Source organism: Acanthaster planci, linkage group LG18 (genome assembly GCF_054643075.1).
Source record: "Acanthaster planci isolate LZ-2023a linkage group LG18, COTS_SCS, whole genome shotgun sequence".
NCBI lineage: Eukaryota > Metazoa > Echinodermata > Asteroidea > Valvatida > Acanthasteridae > Acanthaster > Acanthaster planci.
The window spans coordinates 1,938,148-1,958,885 of record NC_141794.1 but is presented as its reverse complement, the minus strand read 5'-3'; the positions used below and the strand labels follow the sequence as shown (position 1 = coordinate 1,958,885).

Sequence of the window (20,738 nt, the reverse complement as noted above, 5' to 3'; positions counted from 1 at the left end):
TTTGTGTAATAACATTTGAACCTGGATCGTAATCCTCGTCAGAGCTGTCTGACGCCCTACATTAGCCATTGCTGCGAATCAAGCAATTGAGTCCACGGAAGTCTTTATTTTGATCGCTGATGTGGTGAGTCTTATCCCGTGGCGTGATGGCATTCAGAAACCAAAGAGTAAAGCGAGGGGAAAAGTTAGGAGTTCAAAATACGAGTAGTAAAAGTAGAGAGTAAAATGTATAAATTGGGCTTGGTGTAAGGCTTTCCTCTCAAGTTTTCTCCCTTAAAAAACCGCCTTACTTTGGACTCCTTTGTCTAAGGGGTGCATTCCACTCGGTAGATTCCTGCGCGCGAGCTCATTAATATTTTGAGATCCAACGGGACCGACGTGAACAAACATTTGGGACTTGTGGCTTCTAACTTGGGATATTTTACTCTCAAAAACCTGCATTTTGTGGACTTTTGCAGAAAGGCGAGTGGCTAAATTCAGACCTGGAGTTTGACTACTTTTTTGGAGGGGGGGATTTTGCGGGAGGGGAGAATTAAAAAATTGAACACTGGTAATGATGAAAAGCATTTTGGGCCGAGGTGTCATAATAATCTTGACTTTGCAGTGAAACACACAAGACCAAGCTGTCCCTGAGCGTCACTAGGCGGCGCTGTTTCTCACTGATTTGGCGCTCTTTTCTATGGGCGCCTGTTTTAGTCCGGTGCATGCAATCTTGGCCCATAGACCTGGGGTTTCTCCTCCATGTCTATGCTTGGCCTCAGGGTTTATGGGCGGCCATCGGCGCAAAAAAGACGATTTAAAAATTAACAAAATAAAATAAACGAACGCACCCGTAATTAAAGACAGTACACGGATAATACTAAAATGCACGGTAGTTATGACCATAGTTGATATTTCAAAAGTGCAGGAAAACTGTTAACACAGACAACTTCCTCACGCCTTATACCAATTCGAGAATTATTTTCCTTGATATTGATAACAATTGGCACAAATTATAAAATGTTTAAATCCGTTTACAAATAAATTCATATTTCTATCATCTCATTCATTCGATAACAGTCTAAACGAAAGAACAGAGCGTAGAACGCAGCCACCGTCTAAACGAAAGAATAGAGCGTAGAACGCAGTCAATGAGCTGACTGTTTACTCGATCTAGAAGCTGAAGAATTACTTGATTGGTAGAGCTACTATATTTTAAAACGTACAGGTGTTGATCCTCGTGAATTAGAAGTAGCATCTTTCGTGGGCGCGTGAAATATACCTCAGGAAATTAGGTAAAAATTCTAATCCACAATGTCTGTAGAAAGTCACCCTTATCTTCATCTTCATCGGAGATTCTACCCAGATCATTAAAGGCTTGGTAATAACGATCCAGCGGATGTTTCTGAATCATTTCCTTAGTTGCTCCGAAGCACTCGTTCCAGCAGTGTCGCGTCAGCGGCATCGCAGATCCCCAACAATTCTGATTCAAGACGGGCACAATTTTGGCCATGCTCGCCGGGTTGTCCTGGGAACATCGCGGGAACTGATGATCGCCACCAGCTTCCGAGCTGTCGCCGTAACAGTCTCTCCACTCACATGGATCGACCCGAATCGGAGCAGAGGGCAACTGACGCGGGTTCCTCAGGCAACGAAGACACCTGCTCGTCTCCTCGTCTCCCTGCGTGAAGATCGTCAGGTCTGCCAGTTGGTTGTAATTCACACAGATGTGGTGCAGAAATACCTGTGCTCTGACATGGACACTTTCAAGGCGCTGCCAGGCGTAGAATTGGAGCGACGGTCCCAAGTCAGTTCCTAAGTGGTACACCAGGGTGTGTTCAGCAAACGGCTTCAGCCACTCCAGGCTCTCGTCTCGTTCAGCGGCTACAACGACCTCCAAGTCCAGCGGGATAATTCGATCCGTGTTCTTCTTGGAGTTGGCCAAATTCGGGTCCGGATACGTTAGCTCCGGAACGCCGTGGACAAGGCTGTCCACGGCCTCGACCCCTTGCATGAAGGAATGATCTTGATTCGCAACCTCGTACCTCCAACCTCCGAACCGGCCGCGGGAGTAGATGTCTTTGGACCGTAGCCAAGGTTGGACTTTGTCAAGGATCATGTCTCTACTTAAAGAAGGAACAGGATATCCGTGTTCTACTCGACGGTAGTGTTTGGAGATCACCATATCAGCAGTTATAAAGCCGTACAAGACTAAGGCTCGTATTGACTCGTTGACTAAATTGTCTCTGTTCCAATACGCTGGATCGGAGCTCATTTCCGGCTCGGCTATTTCGCACATGAGCGACCAGTGAGCGGCCGGGTCTGGCACGTGGTCGTCGGAATAATTGGAGAACATCGTTAGGCGGTAAAACGGAGAATCGGAGTCCGGGAAATACACCCAGGATTTATCGGCGAGGGTTGGGGGTAGCTGACCGAGCAGACCCACGCCCACAATGTGAGTGTGGGTGTTGATGAGCTGGGACGCCAGTCCCTGCAGGTCACTGAGTAACGCATCGCTGCTCTTAACAAAACCGACAAAACTATCTAGAGGGACCGTGGATATTAGTTTATCGTATTTCATAGTGTGGCGACTCTTGATATCTTTGCCCACCTCAACAGCGATCTCTTTCCGGTCAATGTCAATGCCGGTGACCTTGGAGTGAAAATTGAACCATCGCCTCGGGAGGCGTCTAGCAACTGATTCCCACATACCACCCGTGCCGTTGGATTTCGGGTAACGGAAGAAGCGATTGGGTCCCCACTCGGAATCCTTAGCGTTTGCCCCACTGTCCACCTCCGCAATCTTGGTCTTGATTTCGTCAATGTCTGGCACAGCCACCCGCTCGCCGACCCAGGCTGAGTTCATCTCTGTGGTGTCCACTGTCCAAATCTTCCGGTTGTACTTCCTCATGAAGACATCAGCGAGGCCCGCCCCGAATTTCTGCAGCAGCCACTCGTCGAAGTTCTTGGGTTTCCGGCCGGCCGGGAACCTGGCGATCTCTTCCAGACCCGACAGGCTTCGCTGCTGATCCACTTTGTCCATGGTGTGGATGTTGTTCTGAACGGGGTAGGGTATGAAGCGTCTGATCCCATCCGATCCCATCATGAAGGCAAAAGACGCCCGGCGACGGTAGTTCCACTCGGGCACGGCCAGATTCAGGACTCGATCGAAGTAGGTGTAGTGGGAGAAGACGACGTGGACTCCGATGTCCCAGAGAAATCCCTGATCGTCCCTTTCAGACGAGGCCAGGCCTCCTGGCTTATCTTGCTCCTCTAAGATGGTGACCACGGTGTTATTGTCTTCCTGTTTGAGATCGTAGAGTCTCTGGGCTGCTCCCAGACCGGTAGGACCGGAGCCGATGATGACGATTCGGTGTCTGTTATCCTTGTGATGGCATCGATCAGGGTAGATTTCTGAGAGGAAAGAAAACGATAAAGAGAAATTCTACAAACTGAAGACTGAAAAACCAGCATTTCCTCTTTTGCGTGGTTATGCCTTAATTAAGAATTAACACAGCAACATGGAAATGCGTTCAAGTTCACACCAAAGCAGTCGAAAGTGCCAAATTATAGAAAATAAATTTAACACCTTCAAAATTGATTCAACATTGAAATTCAACACCCAATTTTTGTTTCAACCGGATGGCTACTGATCTTGTTCGAGGACCGTTTTTACTACAGTTTCTTTTGAATTACGAATGAAACTCTGAACTTCAGTGTGTACAATTTTAAATTATCTCGAAGCACTTGAACAATGTCATTGGGACAAAATGTCGGGAATGGCTAGATGACATGAAAGGGGAAATCAGACCAAGTTAAATCAAGAACAGCTGCACTTTTTTCAAAAAAGGAGGAAAGGGTACATGGTTGCCTTGCTATCCAAAGTCAAAAGCATATAGAAACCGCAAACCATCGATCGTCACTATTCTGAACAATGCTAAGTTTAGTTTATCTACCGGTATGTGTGATCACCGGTATGTGTGATCAAGTTTTAAACTGGTTTTTTTTTGGCCTCCGATGGTTCAAAATCTTCAAGAGGCCTGAGTATTGGACGTTAACGATAACTCGATGGGCGTCATTTCAGCCCCACATTGATCCCATCCTTGCCAAAAACGCAACCGAAAAAAATTTTTCTGATCTGCTTACCACAGTGGTCTTCGACGTCTCCTGAATCCCCAAGTCGGTTGTCTTTCGGCCGTTTATACCAGTCTACCCTTGACATGCCGTCAGTTTCTTCTATTCTTTCCTCACCTTGGTCGCTACCGCCAAAAGATGTCTCCCCGGCCAGGGGGGATTTTGTGGCATCCCCGAGATCAGGATCCGGTACTGGCGCCCGATCTAGCACTGCGTGGTCGGGTTTGGCCAGTTTGGCTTCCAGAGGTTGGTTGAAGCGAGACAGGAGAAGACAAACGAGGGCAAAGACTGCCAGTGAGCTGCTGACAAAGTTGCATTGACTCGCCATTCCTATGGTGCATGGAACAGTCGTCGTGTCCAGCCTACAATATCGAGCAATAAAAAAAATGGTTAGAATTGATAAGCTTTGCTTCAGTGCTCTATAAACGTACATTTCGGAACCACAGAATAAATTTCAAAAACAACTGACATGTGAAACACATACACACGCAAAATCAAATAATTGGCAGGTGAACAAGGAAAACTACGATAAAAGGTTGACGAAAGGAAGATCGAAGAAGCACCGCGAAAGTGGACCGGAACTTGACAATTTAATGAAAGGAAAGTGATGCAAGGCTTTTAATCTGAAATGCTGATTGAATCAGGATGTTCTTTGTCCCTAATATACTTGGTGGCCTGTATTACGGATCTTGGTGGCAACACTGAACTTAGGCTTCTTTTAAGATGTCGAATTTCACAAGAAATAAAGCCCACATACGGAATGTGAATAAGTTAGAGTTCGATCTGCCGCTGACATAACCGAAAAGTTGTCGAAGTGGCGTGATATTTCCTTTTCATTCACTTGACAACTTTTCCCATTAAACTACAACAAAACAATCACAGCAATCTTTTTTAAAACAATGAAATCCCCTCGCTACAATAATTATACGGTCATAAGCGGTACAAAAACTCTCATAGACCCCACCAGCAAGCATTGTACTTACCAGTGTACTAGGAAACGAATCAACCCGCGTGCGTTTGGTTCAGAGACGCGTTGCTCAGCGTAGGACAAACTGTCACGTAGGCCTACTCAATTTCATCAATCTTTCGACAGCATGAAGATAAGAAAAAAAGCCGGACGGGTGCTGCCCTCAAAAGTCCAAACTCCTTGTATTAAAGACATTATTTGCACATGTACACTATCTTTCACAATTTACAGCGCCATGATTTAGCATGCACCGCTATGGGAAAGCAGAGGTTAACCGATTCAGATCACGTGCACGATATCCTCCAGTGTAGGCTTACGTATCGTCCCCAGCAGTGCTGTCGCTAGTGTCACGCACTAACAAGAAAGGGCGTGCCACGAAAACCCCAGTTGGAAATGTCTCCGTGTCCCTGCTTAAATGTAACGATGTTAAAGGAGTGATCAACTGGTCAAACTCAGTAAAGTCTCGCTTCCAGAAAACTGACGCCCCATTAGAGGGCTTGCATGACTGCCATTTTGCATACCAGTGCTTTTGTTCCGCGGTGTATGCAAACAGATTTCCCTGGGGAACAGAAGCACATGCCTACAAGATGGCAGCCATGCAAAGCCTCTATATGCCCAAAGGCCCACTGCAATATGGAGTGTGCTGACGGATCGTTGCCTTTACTGGCTTATAAGATCAAAATGAGTAACAGACAAGAAGATAACAAATGCCAAGTGTATCACAACTTAAGCAAGACTAGTTCATCTTAGCAGTCACACAGCAATAACTGAGCCGGTAGACACTAATTTCAGTCAAAACGCCTGGTTTATAGGAGTGTTCATCTACGCAAGGATTTACAATTCATGCCAATCAATATGTTGCTAACATTATTGTTTTTAGCTTTTCAAATGAACAAATAACGTTCAACCCTTCACCTTTTGCTTTTCAAACTGAGAAAATTCAGTTAACATTATGTTGAATTTTATGCAATTACAATCCAAACTCTTACAACAGTATAATAAAGCCGATCTCCCTCTGATATCAACGTGCTTTTGTCCCATCCCTGTTTCTCCGTCTTGTACAAGTTCAACCCTTCTTTGATGTTTTCCATTAATGTTTGAGTCCCAAATGTCCATGCAGTACATATACTTTGAAACTCTATCGATGTCCATGTCATTTTTTTTTCAATTGTGCAAATAACAAGTATTGTCATCTAGCCACTACGACAATCTAATCCATTTATCCCATCTAGGCTAATGTCCCTCTGCATCTGTGATGTCTAGTCAGTCCAAGGATGATTTTAATGCCATCTTGAATTAAGTCTCTCCCTTCTCTTGTCACGGAGCGTACCCGTTGGGATTCTGGGATTGCCATCGCCAATGATCCTCACCTGGAGGAGGAAAAAAAAATGACAATTCAATTCGACTTGGTAAAAGATCCGGCATGGCAAAGAATGGCGTCTCGTTCAAGCATTGGAACTTTTGTTCAAGGCACTGGGCTGCTTGAGGGTCCTTTCAGCAGAGGAAAGAGATAACCTTACACATTTTGTCCAGGCCCCTAACGGCTTTCCATTCCAGTTCCTTCTCGGCCAGGGTAGGATCGGAGTAGCAGGCAGCAACGTCCCCACCTCGACGCCCAACAATGCTGTACTTGATCTGCCAAACAAAATCAAAGTTCCATATTGACTTCTGATTTCTAAGGATCCGTAGAAATTCAGGACAAACAGACAGACAAACAAGTCTGGCCTGAGGTGAATTTCTTATCCTTTTTCCAGTACTGTGAACAGGATATTCAGACCAGTCAGAACAGAATAACATTAAAGTCAACTTTTTGCAACAGTATTGTTCAGCGCATGTTCAGAATAAACATTCGAATTGGGCAATTAATGGTTCCTTCGACGTTGGCAGTGACCGTATTTGGAGTCTCCCCTAAATGTTAATCGTGACTGGATTGCTCTGTCACACCAACATAAATTTTGGAGAGACCCATGAAGGGACGCCAACCTTCTTCCCAGCGGCCTTCTCCAGCCCTCTGACAACATCCAGCACCGAGTAGCCGGTCCCGGTTCCGAGGTTGTAGACCTTGAAGCCGCAATTCCCCTCCAGCTTCTTGATTGCCGCCACGTGGCCGATAGCGAGGTCTACCACGTGGATGTAATCACGGACACCTGGGAAAGAAATTAGTTCAGGTAGAAAGCTGCCGAGTTTCAAGAGCTCAAGGTAAAAAGAAAAGGGCAGATCCAGAACCAAATTTGTTGGAGGGGCAAATTTGTCTTTTTTTGGGGGGGGCATAAATTTGGATTTTTTAATGTAACCTTCATTGCCGTTTGGAATGGTGAGGCTACATTTTTTGGCCTTTTACTTTTGGAACCAAAATAATTTTTATTCTTTTTGTTTGGGGGGATGCCCCCATTGACCTCCTTGGATTCACTCTCGGGTGAAAACTTCAGGTCTTTGGGTGACATAAACGAGCAAACCTCTTGACCTGGATCACTTCAACTGGGACCATTAGACCCCCAGCACTCATGACTGACGGTACCTGTGCCATCGTGGGTGCTGTAGTCATTCCCAAACACCTTCAACTCCTCCCTCTTGCCCACGGCGACCTGCGTGGCGTACGGCACCAGGTTGTTGGGCGGACCACAAGGATCTTCGCCGATCTGGCCTGATTCGTGGGCCCCGATGGGGTTGAAGTAGCGCAGTAGGACCATGTTCCAGTCCTTGATAAAAAAAAGGGGGCAGGTGCAACTTGTATTGGTCCTTAACTGACGCATTCGTGGCTTCACACGAACTTGTAGTAGTGCAAACCGCTGGGATTCAAACCCAAGCCCTCCCCTTTCATTGGGCGCACTAAAATGCAGATAGCTAGGTGCGTGGTTGCAGCTAGCGTCTTAATATACTGGTCATTAAAAACCTTACTCCGATTGATGTGGCCACCGTGGCAGCTGAAATTGACGCTCGTTGAGGAGGAACAGTGCGCTCGTTCACTCCCTTAAGCCGACTACGCCTTGGAGGCCCCATGGCCAAAAATTAATCATGAAAAAGTGACAAGGTGTTCTCACAAGGTAAAAGACACATACCATTATCTGGTTTTTGTCATACTTCCACGTCCTCGGATAATCGCGCTTCAGGTGCTGAGAGAAGAGAGAGGAAATTGAAACGTAAATTTGATGATACTTCTCAGGTGCAGGTGGATAAGTTTCTCTTCGATGTCGGTACAACAGTCTCCAAAAACACAGAACCTATGAAAATTTCTGAATCAATCGCCGTCTACGCGACCTTTTTAGATCATGAAACAAAGTGATTTTCTAGCTTTTGTATAGACAAGCTGCCCTTTTATTACCAGGTTTTCAAAGGTTACTTTCTGGCGCTGGATGGTGGCACACACACGCGGATGAGGGGGTACCATCCACTACGGGAACAACAATGATGCATGCCGCTCACCTGCGTGGACTCCCAGATATCTCTCAGGATCATTTCCACCGTGAACTTGGAGCGGCCGTAAGGATTAGTGAGACTCCGGCCCGTGGGATGCGACTCGTCCATGGGCAGCCTCTCTGGGTCGCCGTAAACGGTAGTGGAACTTGAAAAAGCCAGGTTGTTCACCTTAAACTCCTCCATCACCTACACATTGGCCAGTGCATGTAAAAAAAAAAATCACTTTTGACCTATTTTATACATCCCTCGCGTTTGATTGCCCATCTTTAAGTTTCCTTGTGCGAATGACTTTCATTCCTTGCCCCAACCCAAACGGAGAGGTCGCTCGAAAGTTATATAACTGCTGCAGCACATTCACTCATTATGAATGATGAACATATATTGTGATGACAGATTTTCTTCAGAATTGACGCAACTGTGGTAAGACTTGCCGTGTCGAACAAAAAATAAGGATCTAGGATTATCTAATGACTGACCGTCCGTATAAGCAAGTCTGCAGTGAGAGCAGGTTTACAGCAAACCCTGCAGTACGATCGAGTGACAATCATCATGCACCAAGCGCAGGATACGTCTCACGGGAAACAAATCCGTTTCCCGACCAGCTTTGGATTTAACGCCTGACTTACATGCAGAAGATTGAGCGTGCCCATGATGTTGACTCGGTAATACAACAAAGGTTGTTCCACCGATTCTCCGACGGCCTTCTTGGCTGCAAGATGGATCACATAACGGATCTGGTGCTGCACAACAAAGGAGTTCAACATAACCGACTTACTTTTGGATCTTGAGCAGAACATGACCAGGGCTTACTTGACTTTATTCACCCGTCGCCCATCTTGAATTGAAATAGGCAGCCCCAGTAAAAATTGTTTCAAAAATTTAGGGGTGTGGGAGCAATATATCATCGTGCTCCCTCAGTGTAGTTCCACATTTTGGATAGACATGCCACTTTTGGGCTGATATGAAAATATTGTTCAAAGTGAGACAAACCCTATAGTTTCAGAAAAAAAAAAGTTGGGCACCTCCCCGCTTCAGAGTGCTCGATTAGTCTTGTGAATTCGGGGAACAGGATTTAAGATAGCCACCTAGTGAATATAACTTTGTACTGCGCTGCTCAAATGATGGCTTCAGAAATAAATGCGCTGAGAAAAAAAATGACCTCGTATAAACCAGTCAATAGGATATTAACCGGCATCACCTGAATTAATGGGATGGAATACTCTTTCTGCTAGGTTGACATTTTCTATGTTTTAGCAAAATATCGGTGCTTTGTAGCTCCCTGAACTGGTTCTGACATTGGGTTTTCGCAGACCAGCTTCTATTGTGAAAACACGCATGACCTGATACATGTCATTAATCTCAAGGACCAAAACTGGTATTCACAAAGTTGCATGTAGATTTTTGGTGCTTTTGAGCAAACAATGCTAGCACATGTATTAAAGCAAACGGCTTGCAGCAAGTGGTTTTCTTCACGTCTGAAAATTGAAAAGGTAACACAGAATACCTTCTTAAAGATGTTTCTCACACCATCCACATCAAGCAAGTCCACTTGGTAGAATAAGACTTTCTTATCACCGCCAACGATGTTCTGAACTCTACGGAGGCTCTCAGGGAGGCCATTTGAACCTGGCAACGAAGTATCAGAAAGGTCACCCTTCAGTGTGAATTTCTTGCTTTCGAGTCAACTCGTACCTTGGACGACTCGCACCTCGAGTTAAGACCACTTCATGTTTGCAAGTCGGTTGTAGCTTTCTTTCTCTTCCTATTTGACAATCATTTCAAGGAAAAATCTCCAAAAATATCTGGTGAGATCTCCAGCGCCAGCATGACTTTCTGCATAGTGCCTGCCGCGGGCCTTTGCGCCGTCGGTTACGTGACGGATGTAGAACAACCCCACCGTTTCCCAACTTGACTTCCTTATTAACATTCTTTTTTTGGGGGGGGGCTTTACTAAACTCGAAATTCTTTTTTTTTGTGGGGGGAGACTTCAATTTATTCTTATGGCTTTGGGAAAACATTATTGGACTTCTTCATTTTGTGGGGGAATGATGACTTTGTTAACTTTTTTTGGGGGGGTGTACTTAATAAAACTTATGTCTTGATTTCTTTTGGAAATGTTTCTGGCCTTGTTTTAAAATTTATTTTAGGTGGCGGTGGTCGCCTTCCTTAGTAAATTTTTTGGGAACAAGTCACAACTGTCATTACGTTATAAACTTTGAAATAAATGAAAACGTGACATCACTCCATCGTCACGGCGGACTGCACGGTGAAGATTCCGCATTGCATGCTACGACAGTTGGCAACGTTGACCAGTGTCAGTTGCCGGACAGCCAGCGTTGGTTGCCGTGTAGGGAAGGCAGTGTAGACAAAACAGCAAATTAGGTGACGAACTAAGAAATCAAATTAATCTTCATGTTAAGTACAATAATAATAAGCTCTAAGCAAGGTCTGATTCTGTGAAGGTACAGGTTGTCTCGTACACAAGGAGTTGTCCATGATGCGAGTTGTCCATGATACGAGTTGTCAAAGGTACGAATTGACTTGTCCCCTGCTTTTCACAGAAGCCTAAATGAAATTTGCACCCACTACGAACAGCATATTTACACAGTCGTCCCGTGATGTACTGTCGATTCACTTACCATAGGGGTATATGGCGACTGGATATTATGCGACAAATTTTGGACAACGAATAGTACAAAATCGGAAATCCCAAGAAACCAACTCCAATACTACATAGGGCCCTATTGAAAAGAAAACCTCGAAAAAAAGTGAAAAATATCTCGCCAGAGCCTCAATAGCTCTCTTTGGATTTTTGATGGTACCTGCAAAACTTGAGAATTTCCTCTGTGACTACAGCACGCCAACGTTCATAAAAATCTTAAAGCTAACATAAAACAATATGACTACATGTATATACATGTACACTTACCACTTGCAGCATTGGACAGGTTATCCACGACGATAATGTCATAGCCTTCCTTCAACAACTCTAAGACGGTGTGGCTACCGATGTAGCCAGCCCCTCCCGTTACCAACACGTAGCTGGTGCCGTCCTCCATGTTAACACCCACCGTCTTACTGTTCTGACTGATCTCCACTAACTTTTCTTCGATAATGTACACTCAAAGCATTAAAACGCGACTCGAAACGCCGTGGGCATGGAATTTTAGACTGGCAACCACCACAATCCATATACAGTGTACACACGGCAAGTGTTGCTGGTATACCGTAAGGCTTCAAGCGGCCGTGGGAGTTTACTGATACTCGAAAAGTCTCATGATTTGCATTTTAAAGAAAAGCTATAACACTCCGTTGGGGTAGACAACACCATCAACAGTATGATCTATTGCCCGTACAGTGCATCCCTTCAGGGATCAGCCTACACAAAGGTGCTATATTCATGATGCAGACCTGTTATGTGCAGTTGCGTCATAACAGAAAGCCCCTTTCATCATAAAGAAACACTCAACATTCCCTTAGACACAATAATAAGGCGTTTAAAAGGGCCAACTGCGCCAGTATACAGCTGTACTGCTATGGTGGCGCTGACTGGCACATTCGCTTTAAATTCTGAGTACAAAAATCAGTTTAAACCCTAAAAACACGGAAAAGGTTTGCCCGCAATGAACTATTTGACTATCTATACCAAATAGGCCCCTCCACACCATATCTGTATGTAAAGACGTCTAATCGATCTCACATAAAAAACCAAATCTATTTTCGTACCAGAAGAAAGAACTCTTGACGGCTCTAATCAACGCCCTTTGGTATCTTCAAAGTCACTGCGAGTCCTTCAAAAATGCATGGCTCACTCAGTAAAATATTGCAGAGTTTAAACATGCACTTTTCAACCCACTTTTGTTTGACACGCCTAATCCATGTCATGTTTATTGTGAGGCGTTCAGAAATGGGTTGAAATGTTCAACGCTTGTTTCATACGTGTACGCTTAGCATTTAACCACATTCCTAAACACATTTCAGTGCAAATGTCTAAACATGTCGAGCGTGAAACGTATTTAAAAAGTAAGCATACCAAAAAAGTGTCTAGAAATGCGTTTAGACTCTGAGCGCTTTTTTCAAACAGTATACCCATAACGAAGCCAAGAATAGGTCATCATAAACCTTGCGTCTTCTACCCATCCAAACTATAAAGATGAAGAACGTAGACCTACACGCCAGAGAAAAAGTGACAATTTTTCCTACTTGACAACTTACTTAAAATGGCGCCTCCTAATTATTAGTGATCTTAATAACATGCACTGTATGCACAGCGTGAAGCATCCAACTCGGTGGCACAAAGCTCTTAAGACCATGCTAATGAGAAAGGTAAATTCTGACATGATTGTTTATTGGGGTGATTTCATTTAGGAATCTTTCTTCCAAAATTTACCAAACGTGACGGGACAGCCCATGTAAAATCCCCATGGGCGGACCGCGCGAGGGTGCCGGAAGCTCGCGGAGTGAATACTTTCTTGCTCTATACATCGCCATCAAGGACGCCCCCTGGAGTGCCAATATGACAAAAACGTTGCGGTCCACATAATTGTGTGCGTGGTACCACAAACGCGACAGCACTGTATCCTCAGTACTCGATGACAAAAATTTTTCCATTTGAAAATTAGCGTTTAGAGTCTGCTTTCACGATGTTCAAATGATTTACTGGTCCGAAACTGAAATGGTTTTGGAAAAGTTCAATTTATTATTCACGGTGTACCGGTTTTGAACTAAATACATGTAAATACAACCATCGGTGTTTTGTTCCTTAAGACTGATATAAAGACTACATGCATTGGCTGAGTGAGTCTGTCTTCACAACAAATTACAACTTAAGACGGAAAATTTCACTCCCACGAAATACAGCATTCCAATTTGTTTCAGGGAAACACTGTTAAATAAATAACTACTCCCAACTTGGACGAGTGCACAGACGTCATAATGACGTCATCTTTTGTTATATTATTAAATCTCGAATATTTTATTTTCCCCTTTATCTTTGTAGAGTTCCACTTCAAGCACATGGGCATTATATTAACTGACGCATGGATAAGCAAACGCAAACCTGGGACCACTGGTGAGAAATCAAGTCAAACACAGTAATTTCCACCCCAATTCACTTCAGAGTGTTGGAGAAAGTAAACACCTTTGAATTGAGGAGAGAGCCGACAATGACGGATGGTTTCCCCACCTGGATCACTCATAAAAACCCCCCCCGACATAACAAAGAATGCCAGGTATGCAACAGAATGATTCAAATTGCCACTAGAGTTAGCCTCTTTCAGTTTCGATTTCTCTGAATCAAAACGGCACAAAATGGCACCAAAACTTGCCAGCTCCCCAAAACTTCAAAATTCTTTGAGCATGGTCTGTATGAAGAGAGTGCCTATTCCCATCTTTGCCTCACGATGCTCCGTTGGGGCCTCCTTCTCAGAATACTGCTGCCCTGTTGTGTTCCACCCCGATGTAAAATGGACCATTCCCCACTGTGTCGGCGTCTCTGGGAAGTGCCACACGGACGTGGCAACTCAATCAGGACGACGCATCTCTACCACTCTTCCAACGTTACGAGCCCAAGGCGGGGGGGGGGAGCACGCTGATGCCTTCTAAGACCCTACTTGATGGGTCTTTTGGAGTTATACACTCGGACACCGTTGGCTCCCACTGAGGCTCTTGCATGCTTCTGCAACAATGCGGCTGCTGATAACTTCTCCGTTACCAGATCCCTGTCATATCCAAAAAACACAACACACACACAAGACGATCAACTACATGTAAGAAACGCACACCTACTTCCCTTATCGGCAGCATTTTCAAATTTCTCAGTTTGCTTACTGGATGTAGGGTAAAATCTCTTCTTGAGTCCACCTGTCTCTCGTTTTGAACAAGAAATTAAATCTGGAAAACAAACACACACAAGTATTAAAATTGCTAAGAAAATTTAGAAAATATCCCAATAGTCAATTTTGATGAATGGAAGGTTTAGCAGAGTGTTCTATTTTCACGTTTTAATAACCTCCAGAAACCAGAACCACATTTCATTTTAGTAATCAAACAGGTAACATTATACACAACAAAAGCAATAGCACATATAATTGGAATCACACACAGAAATCAAATCATATGCAAATTTGAGTTTTTTGGGAGGTATGTTACAGCTTTTTGGACTTATTATCTGTGAGTTGATTAATCAGTACCAGTGGAAAGAAAACACTTAAAATACTGACGTATAATTGCTTGAAGGGTCAAAAGGTTCAGATGTACCTGTCAACCTCATTCTCAGGCATCAAAGAGAACGGGAAATGGAAGATGACCTCGGGTTTACTGTTCCTGTCAATAATTGCAATGCCCTGGGAGAGAGGGTGTTGACAACCATTACATGTCTATTCAAGGTTTCTCATCACAAGCCATTTACAATCGACTTTAAGGACACAGACATTGAAGAAGAGACTCAGTCCATCCAAAGAGTACAATCCAGGTTTCCCCAAGACTTGACTTTCCATCGACTATAAAAAAAACTACCTCATGAAAGATAAGATCTTAAATGCACAAAAACCACAGAATATTGACGGGAATCAATTTAAATTGTTTATTTTGTAAACAAACACATTTGTTTGTTCCTGAAAATGTTGGATTTCATATGCATTTTGTCTCGTTTGTATTGAAAATAGTCTATATTGGGAGTGCCAGGTGCAGTTTGTTACATTTGTATACATTTCTTAAGTCACTTTTGCCTTTACCAAAAATGATAACACATTTTGCCCACGGTTTTACCCTTTAATGGTAACGCTATGGAGGACTACTTTCTTGCTTTGTGAAAACAGTAAATGTGGTTAAGTTGCATTTTGCCCATCGAGATCATCATGATTTGGCCGATTCGAGTAGATTTGGTAAAAAAAAAAAATGATTACACCTCCTTTTAGGCAGCAGTTAGCCTCGCTGATTTTGCTAAGAAAACCAGAAATTGGACAAAATCACGATTTGGGGCACTTTTCTCTCTGATGGTGACGACATACAGGGTACACTACTTGTTTTTTTTAGAACTGGCACTATGCAATGATCAGATGCTTCCATGGTAGCTCCCTCTGCTTACCTGGAGTTGGTGCATCCCTGTTGCCATTCCGTCTGGCACGCTCTGTTGCCATGACAACAAGAACTCGGCTAAATTGAACTGGAAAAATCCAGTGAGATACAGTAAGTTAAAACTCACAAACGAGACAACTCTCTGGCTATCAATAACAAAGTGCCAGTATCGCTAAGGCTTCCGTGAGCATTAAGACTACAAGAAAAAGTCCAAATTTCGCCTGACATGGCAGGCACAGCATTGAAGTTGTCGAGGTACGCTTTTTTCAGGCACATTCTCAACAAGACTGGGTGTCCAGAATGGCCGAGAAGAAGGCTATCGGACAAGAAGACCCGCTAGTGGCTAACACTGGACTCATCTGAAAATTACCTAGCAAGAATTTCTGTCACTGATACTCGGAGGAGGATGGGATGCTGGAACAGATTGGGGGGGGGTTGGGTGGGAGGGGAAGGGGAAAAAATGGGAGGGATGGAACTGGTTACGTACTTTTTCAGCTGGCCTGAGAAGCATTTCAGCAAACATTTGGCAGACCTTGTCTTCATTTAGGCAATAAAACACATGATCACCTGTCAAAGCACAAATGTGGACAGGATTATTTTTGACTCAATGGAGGGGGGGGATATGTGGGGGGGGGCACTCCATTTTTCACTGAGTGAGCCTACCTTTAGAGTCCTGTCGTGGAAGTCTCTCTCCGAAGCATTCCAGAGTGTGCTCCAAAATGGCTCTATGTGGACAATGTCAAGATAGATTTTTAGAGCGATTCTTGGGGCTTACAATGCTGTCGCACCTACTGCGCGCCGGACTGATGTGACCAGCCCACGAACATTTACTTGAGGGGGAGTGTGGTTAGGATTCATGACTTGCAATCAGAGGAACAGAGGTTCCAATCCAGGTGCTGGCAAAGATGTTATGTCCTTGGGCAAGCCAGTTTACACCCATCCAGGAGAATGGATACTGGCAATAAATGGTATAGGTAACCCGTGATGGGCAAACACCACATCTACGAGGAATAGGAATACTCTCAGCCATTTCAGGGTACTGAAAGTGGAGATAAAAGCAGGCCTGATGGGCTGCACTAGCTCTGAGAGATGCCGCTTTCTTGACCCCTTGTTTTAATTTGATCTCCTTCTTCTGGATACTGCAAACAATCTCCTCTGTTGAGATGTTTTGTAGCAGAGTAGTAGCAGGGAAGTCAGCTTGGCAAGTGGTTCTTTCCTTGCCTTTCACCTCTGTGGCCAGGGGTTCAATTCCCGGCCTGATCCACTATGGATTGGGTTTTAAGCCCTCATCTGATTATGTGGGTTCACCCAGAATATTTGGGGGTTTCTCCCACCTCTAAAACTATAACTGCTTCTCATTGTCTCCTCTCTATAAGTTGTCTGCAGGCTTGCGAACTATTAAAGTGCCTGGGCACTTTTAAGGAATCCTTGTCTTCTTTATCAGAAATGTTGAATAATAATAAGTTATAATAAAAAGAGGGAGGTACCTATGTAGAAATGCACTTGTATAATATTAAAGGAAAGGGTTACGCTGGTCTAAAAACTGAAACAGGGATTGCAAACCTTGGTTCTAAGTTCTCCAGGGTATCCAGTGTTTCCTTCAGTGGGATCCTGTGAAAATCCCAGGAATTCTCCTCAACGAGAGAGAGAATGTGACTAAGAAGTTGGCACTCGTAGTCGAAATGCAGCATCCTCCAAAAGCCTGGGAAATGGGACAAAGTGTACGTGAGTGTCCCTTTACTTCTTGAAAATAACTGCACTCCAAGTGTAACAACTTGTAAAACAATTACGGATGCTACTTTTTACATTATTGCAATTTCAACTTCAAGTTGATTATTTTATCGCTTTTCCACAATTGCATTCTTGCGTTTATATACAACGGGGATAATCCGCTTTAACGTGAGCAGAGACATTGGCATATGTACGCGTATAGGCATAATACCCAGTGCTCTAACTAGGGCTATCATGTCCAGGGGGCACCCGGGGGTGTACGCATTGTTTTCAAGGGGCACCAAATGACAGTTGCAGCAGGGGTTGTTCATGGATTTGAAATGAGGGGGGGTGGGCACTGGGGGAGGGCATTTGCTGGGGGCAACCGACACGTCGCTCAGCAATTTTTTCTTACAGTGCTGTGCTTAAAAGCTCCACAGGGTCTGGCTTTGTGCTGTGATAAACGACCCCCATGTGCGGCAGCTAAGAGCATACCATTGATGTGACACGCTCGTTGCGTCTTCAGCTCCTCCTTGATCTCCACCTCGCTAGCCTGTATGACATCAAGGATGTCCTCCAAGGAGTACCTCTTGCCACTAGCCTCTTCCTCGTAGACATCCCCACCGTACGGACACTCCTCTAGCAGGGAGCGCAGCTTGCGGAGCCTGGGCCGCATTGGCTTCACTTCATAGTAAGACTTGGCCAGACCGATCACCTTGTGGGTTGCATGGTGGGAACGATGTGCAAGATTGACAAGCATTGATGGCATCTAACCAGAGGTCACGACTTAAGATGTGGCTGAGGCTACAGTCACATCCCCTAGACTTGGGTCTTACAACTCTCCGCAATAAGCTGAATCTAACCAGCCTAAAATGCAACCACCTGCTGGGAAGTCTACCTGAATTTCCTCAGGCCGAAACATTGTTTGGTTCATCGGGACATCAAGCAACTACCAAAGGGCAGGCCCGCAAACAGTTATGCTCAAACCAGGGGCGGATCTAACTTTGGCATGGGGGGGTGGTGAGCCGTCATTCAATGGGTTTAATCAGGCATCTGTTGAAGTGTTTTTCCTTTGTGTTTTCCTATTTTGCAGGCACGCAACTTGGACTTTGACAAAAACGAGCAAATTCCAATCTTTACTAGACTTTTTATGGCATTCTCCAACTTCAATGGCATTAGTGTGAAGTGAAAAACGAGAGAATCAGCCAATCTGAAGAAAAGTTGCATGCCTGATTTTTGGCAGACCTGGATGGGAGGATTGAAAGGCCTACCCCTCAAAAATCTGCCAGGTGAAACGAACAATTCATCTGGATCCATTTGGGGCACCTGTTGCTTGGATTTAAAAATCCCTTTAATTAGAGCAAGCAAAACATGACCTAGCCCTACAAACCAAACTGTCAGGAAAAATAGAGAAGACAACCTTGGGGCCCTCACCTGTCTATTCACAATTTGTCTCTCGCTGTCCTTGCATTCGTTCGTTGTGGAGCAGGCTGGCAGAATCAGCAACGTGTTTGACGTATCAGTGTCCTTGACGTCGTAGGTTTTGGCGTCCAGACAGAGCACGGCACTGTCGGTCTTCTCGCCCCGGATGACTACGCTGAAGGCAAAGGAAATGGGTTCATGATATTGAAAATCCTGATTCTGAGCCAAGGAACGAACTTCAAGAAATGGGGCAGGCTCAGTTGCAGAGAAAATATTTTTCTCACAGGGCCTCCTGTACGTGTAACTCTCTTTTCTACCTGTTTCCCCTCTCTAAAAATGCCAATACGGAGTCCTCCACCTCCATAAGGACCATGTCTGCAGCGTTGAGCTCTGCTCCAAAATAGAGACACTGGCACCTCGGCTCTAGGTCAGATTGATCAAGTTTGGCTAGCTCCGCTATGGTCTGGACCTGAGACAGAGTTCTGCATTGTGACCAAAATAAAAAGACAAAATAAAATATCATCTGATTGTTTGTCGTACATGACCCTGAACAAATGTGTAATCTGAAGTGGATATTTGACACAGTATTCTGCTAAACTGAAGGAAAGGGTTCCTCTTGCAGGGACATCGCAACTTTTAAGCAAACGATAACATGTCCTAAAATTCATGTTTAGCATGGAAAATATTGAAGGATTCACTTTGAAAAAAGGCTCTTTAGCATCTTTCAGGCATGTCTCCTTCGACAACTTGGTTTGACACTGGGTTTGTGCACAAAGAGTCAAACTTGAGTGTAGTCCATGTACGGCCTATGTCATCAAATAAATGCCACAAAACATGTGATATCCACGGTCAGCATGACATCAATACGAGCATTTAACACGGGGCAAAGGGGCAACTTTACCCTTCACACTAGGCCTATTCAATAATGTACAGAAGTTTCCGGATATCTGATCGGGAGAATACCCAAGATACCCAGACATTTGGGAAGTGGAATTTACAATTTAGGTCTAACCCCAAGTTGAAGCTGATGGTACTCAGTAACGCCTACGGGTTCTTTCCGAGTACCAAAGTTCTCCGCAAAATACTTAACTGGGTAAGAGGGAATAAAGCCAGAGGGCACAGGCATTTGATGGTAAATGTGCAAAGGTAAGATTACAAAATAAATGGTAGACTTCAGACACTCCCAGTTGTGTACAATTTAAGTTTTAAAGAGAAAGGTACTCAGAAAGTACTCGGCCGAGTACTTTCCGAGTACTTTTTTCCTAAAAAGTTAATTTTAATCAACAGTGATGGTCTGAAGTCATTATGTTGCTTTGTCATCTTACCTTTATGCATGTACCATCAAATGCCAATGTACTTCAGCTTTGTTCCCTCCTAACTAGTTAAACATTTGGTAAAGAACTTCAACTTGGTTCTCAAAAAGTACTCGACTACGTCACTGGCCATAGGCCTTGCATACCGAACCATCAAAAGGATGGATGCAGTAAGGTCTACAGAGTAGTACCTTACCGTTCAGGAAGTAGGCCGAGACATTCTAGAAATAGAAATTAGAAATTCTACTAGTAGGCCTAGGCCTACATCATGGCTTAGCCTTAGGCCTATTTCTAAATATGTAGGCACATGATGTAGCCTAGGCCAGTAGTATTATTACTATGCCTAGTGTTGAAATTTTTTGTAAATCATGAGGCCCCAGATAGCAAATTTATTTGCCTTTCTACTAGGGATGACGTTACATAAAGTCTATATGTTCCGGTAAAGTACCAAAGATGGATCAAAATACAGCGTTATTTTTCGAAAATCCTACGACCTGACAACAGGATAGACAAATTCAGCTCACCTGTTTCCCGCCATGATTTATTATTGCTCTGATAGAGGGCGGTATACCACGTGCTCGTGAGTACAGTATACTAGTCGACTGCATATCATGCATCGAGTGTTCGTGTGTACGTGGTTTAGCTAGTCGGTTACCCTGTACACTTTAGGTGAATATCCTCATATAAACGTCTGGGAACAAATCAGTAAACCGGCCCAG

General features: G+C 44.2%; 3 protein-coding genes across 3 annotated transcripts; all 3 read right to left on the bottom strand.

Annotated features, from left to right (window-relative positions):
- Window positions 1–860: 860 nt before the first annotated feature.
- LOC147796093 (uncharacterized) lies at window positions 861–5,313 on the bottom strand. Its single transcript, XM_087148818.1, has 3 exons — window positions 5,097–5,313; window positions 4,126–4,475; window positions 861–3,393 (listed from the first exon to the last, which is right to left on the bottom strand). The coding sequence occupies exons 2-3, from the start codon at window positions 4,439–4,441 to the stop codon at window positions 1,271–1,273; spliced, it is 2,439 nt and encodes an 812-aa protein (XP_087004944.1). The 5' UTR covers window positions 4,442–4,475; window positions 5,097–5,313; the 3' UTR covers window positions 861–1,270.
- A 553-nt stretch (window positions 5,314–5,866) lies between these two features.
- LOC110977998 (UDP-glucose 4-epimerase-like) lies at window positions 5,867–12,046 on the bottom strand. Its single transcript, XM_022232602.2, has 9 exons — window positions 11,427–12,046; window positions 10,002–10,123; window positions 9,124–9,237; window positions 8,504–8,683; window positions 8,140–8,193; window positions 7,599–7,779; window positions 7,064–7,227; window positions 6,601–6,715; window positions 5,867–6,450 (listed from the first exon to the last, which is right to left on the bottom strand). The coding sequence occupies exons 1-9, from the start codon at window positions 11,554–11,556 to the stop codon at window positions 6,398–6,400; spliced, it is 1,113 nt and encodes a 370-aa protein (XP_022088294.1). The 5' UTR covers window positions 11,557–12,046; the 3' UTR covers window positions 5,867–6,397.
- Window positions 12,047–13,173: 1,127 nt separating this feature from the next.
- On the bottom strand, window positions 13,174–20,693 carry dscc1 (DNA replication and sister chromatid cohesion 1). The gene is made up of 11 exons (XM_022232590.2): window positions 20,544–20,693; window positions 19,024–19,188; window positions 18,719–18,881; window positions 17,780–17,999; window positions 17,138–17,276; window positions 16,238–16,299; window positions 16,062–16,141; window positions 15,585–15,662; window positions 14,756–14,841; window positions 14,327–14,389; window positions 13,174–14,217 (listed from the first exon to the last, which is right to left on the bottom strand). The coding sequence occupies exons 1-11, from the start codon at window positions 20,555–20,557 to the stop codon at window positions 14,106–14,108; spliced, it is 1,182 nt and encodes a 393-aa protein (XP_022088282.1). The 5' UTR covers window positions 20,558–20,693; the 3' UTR covers window positions 13,174–14,105.
- Window positions 20,694–20,738: the final 45 nt, after the last annotated feature.

Excerpts from the sequence above, each read along its gene's own strand:
- LOC147796093 (XM_087148818.1), bottom strand. The coding sequence starts at position 4,441 with ATGGCGAGTCAATGCAACTTTGTCAGCAGCTCACTGGCAGTCTTTGCC. Across the intron at positions 3,394-4,125 it reads AGACGTCGAAGACCACTGTG|AAATCTACCCTGATCGATGC; the intron begins GTAAGCAGATCA and ends CTTTCCTCTCAG.
- LOC110977998 (XM_022232602.2), bottom strand. The coding sequence starts at position 11,556 with ATGGAGGACGGCACCAGCTACGTGTTGGTAACGGGAGGGGCTGGCTAC. Across the intron at positions 7,780-8,139 it reads ATGACAAAAACCAGATAATG|GACTGGAACATGGTCCTACT; the intron begins GTATGTGTCTTT and ends TTTTTTATCAAG. Across the intron at positions 7,228-7,598 it reads CAGCACCCACGATGGCACAG|GTGTCCGTGATTACATCCAC; the intron begins GTACCGTCAGTC and ends TTTCTTTCCCAG.
- dscc1 (XM_022232590.2), bottom strand. Across the intron at positions 18,882-19,023 it reads TTTTTAGAGAGGGGAAACAG|CGTAGTCATCCGGGGCGAGA; the intron begins GTAGAAAAGAGA and ends CTTTGCCTTCAG. Across the intron at positions 15,663-16,061 it reads TTCTCAGGCCAGCTGAAAAA|TTCAATTTAGCCGAGTTCTT; the intron begins GTACGTAACCAG and ends GGATTTTTCCAG.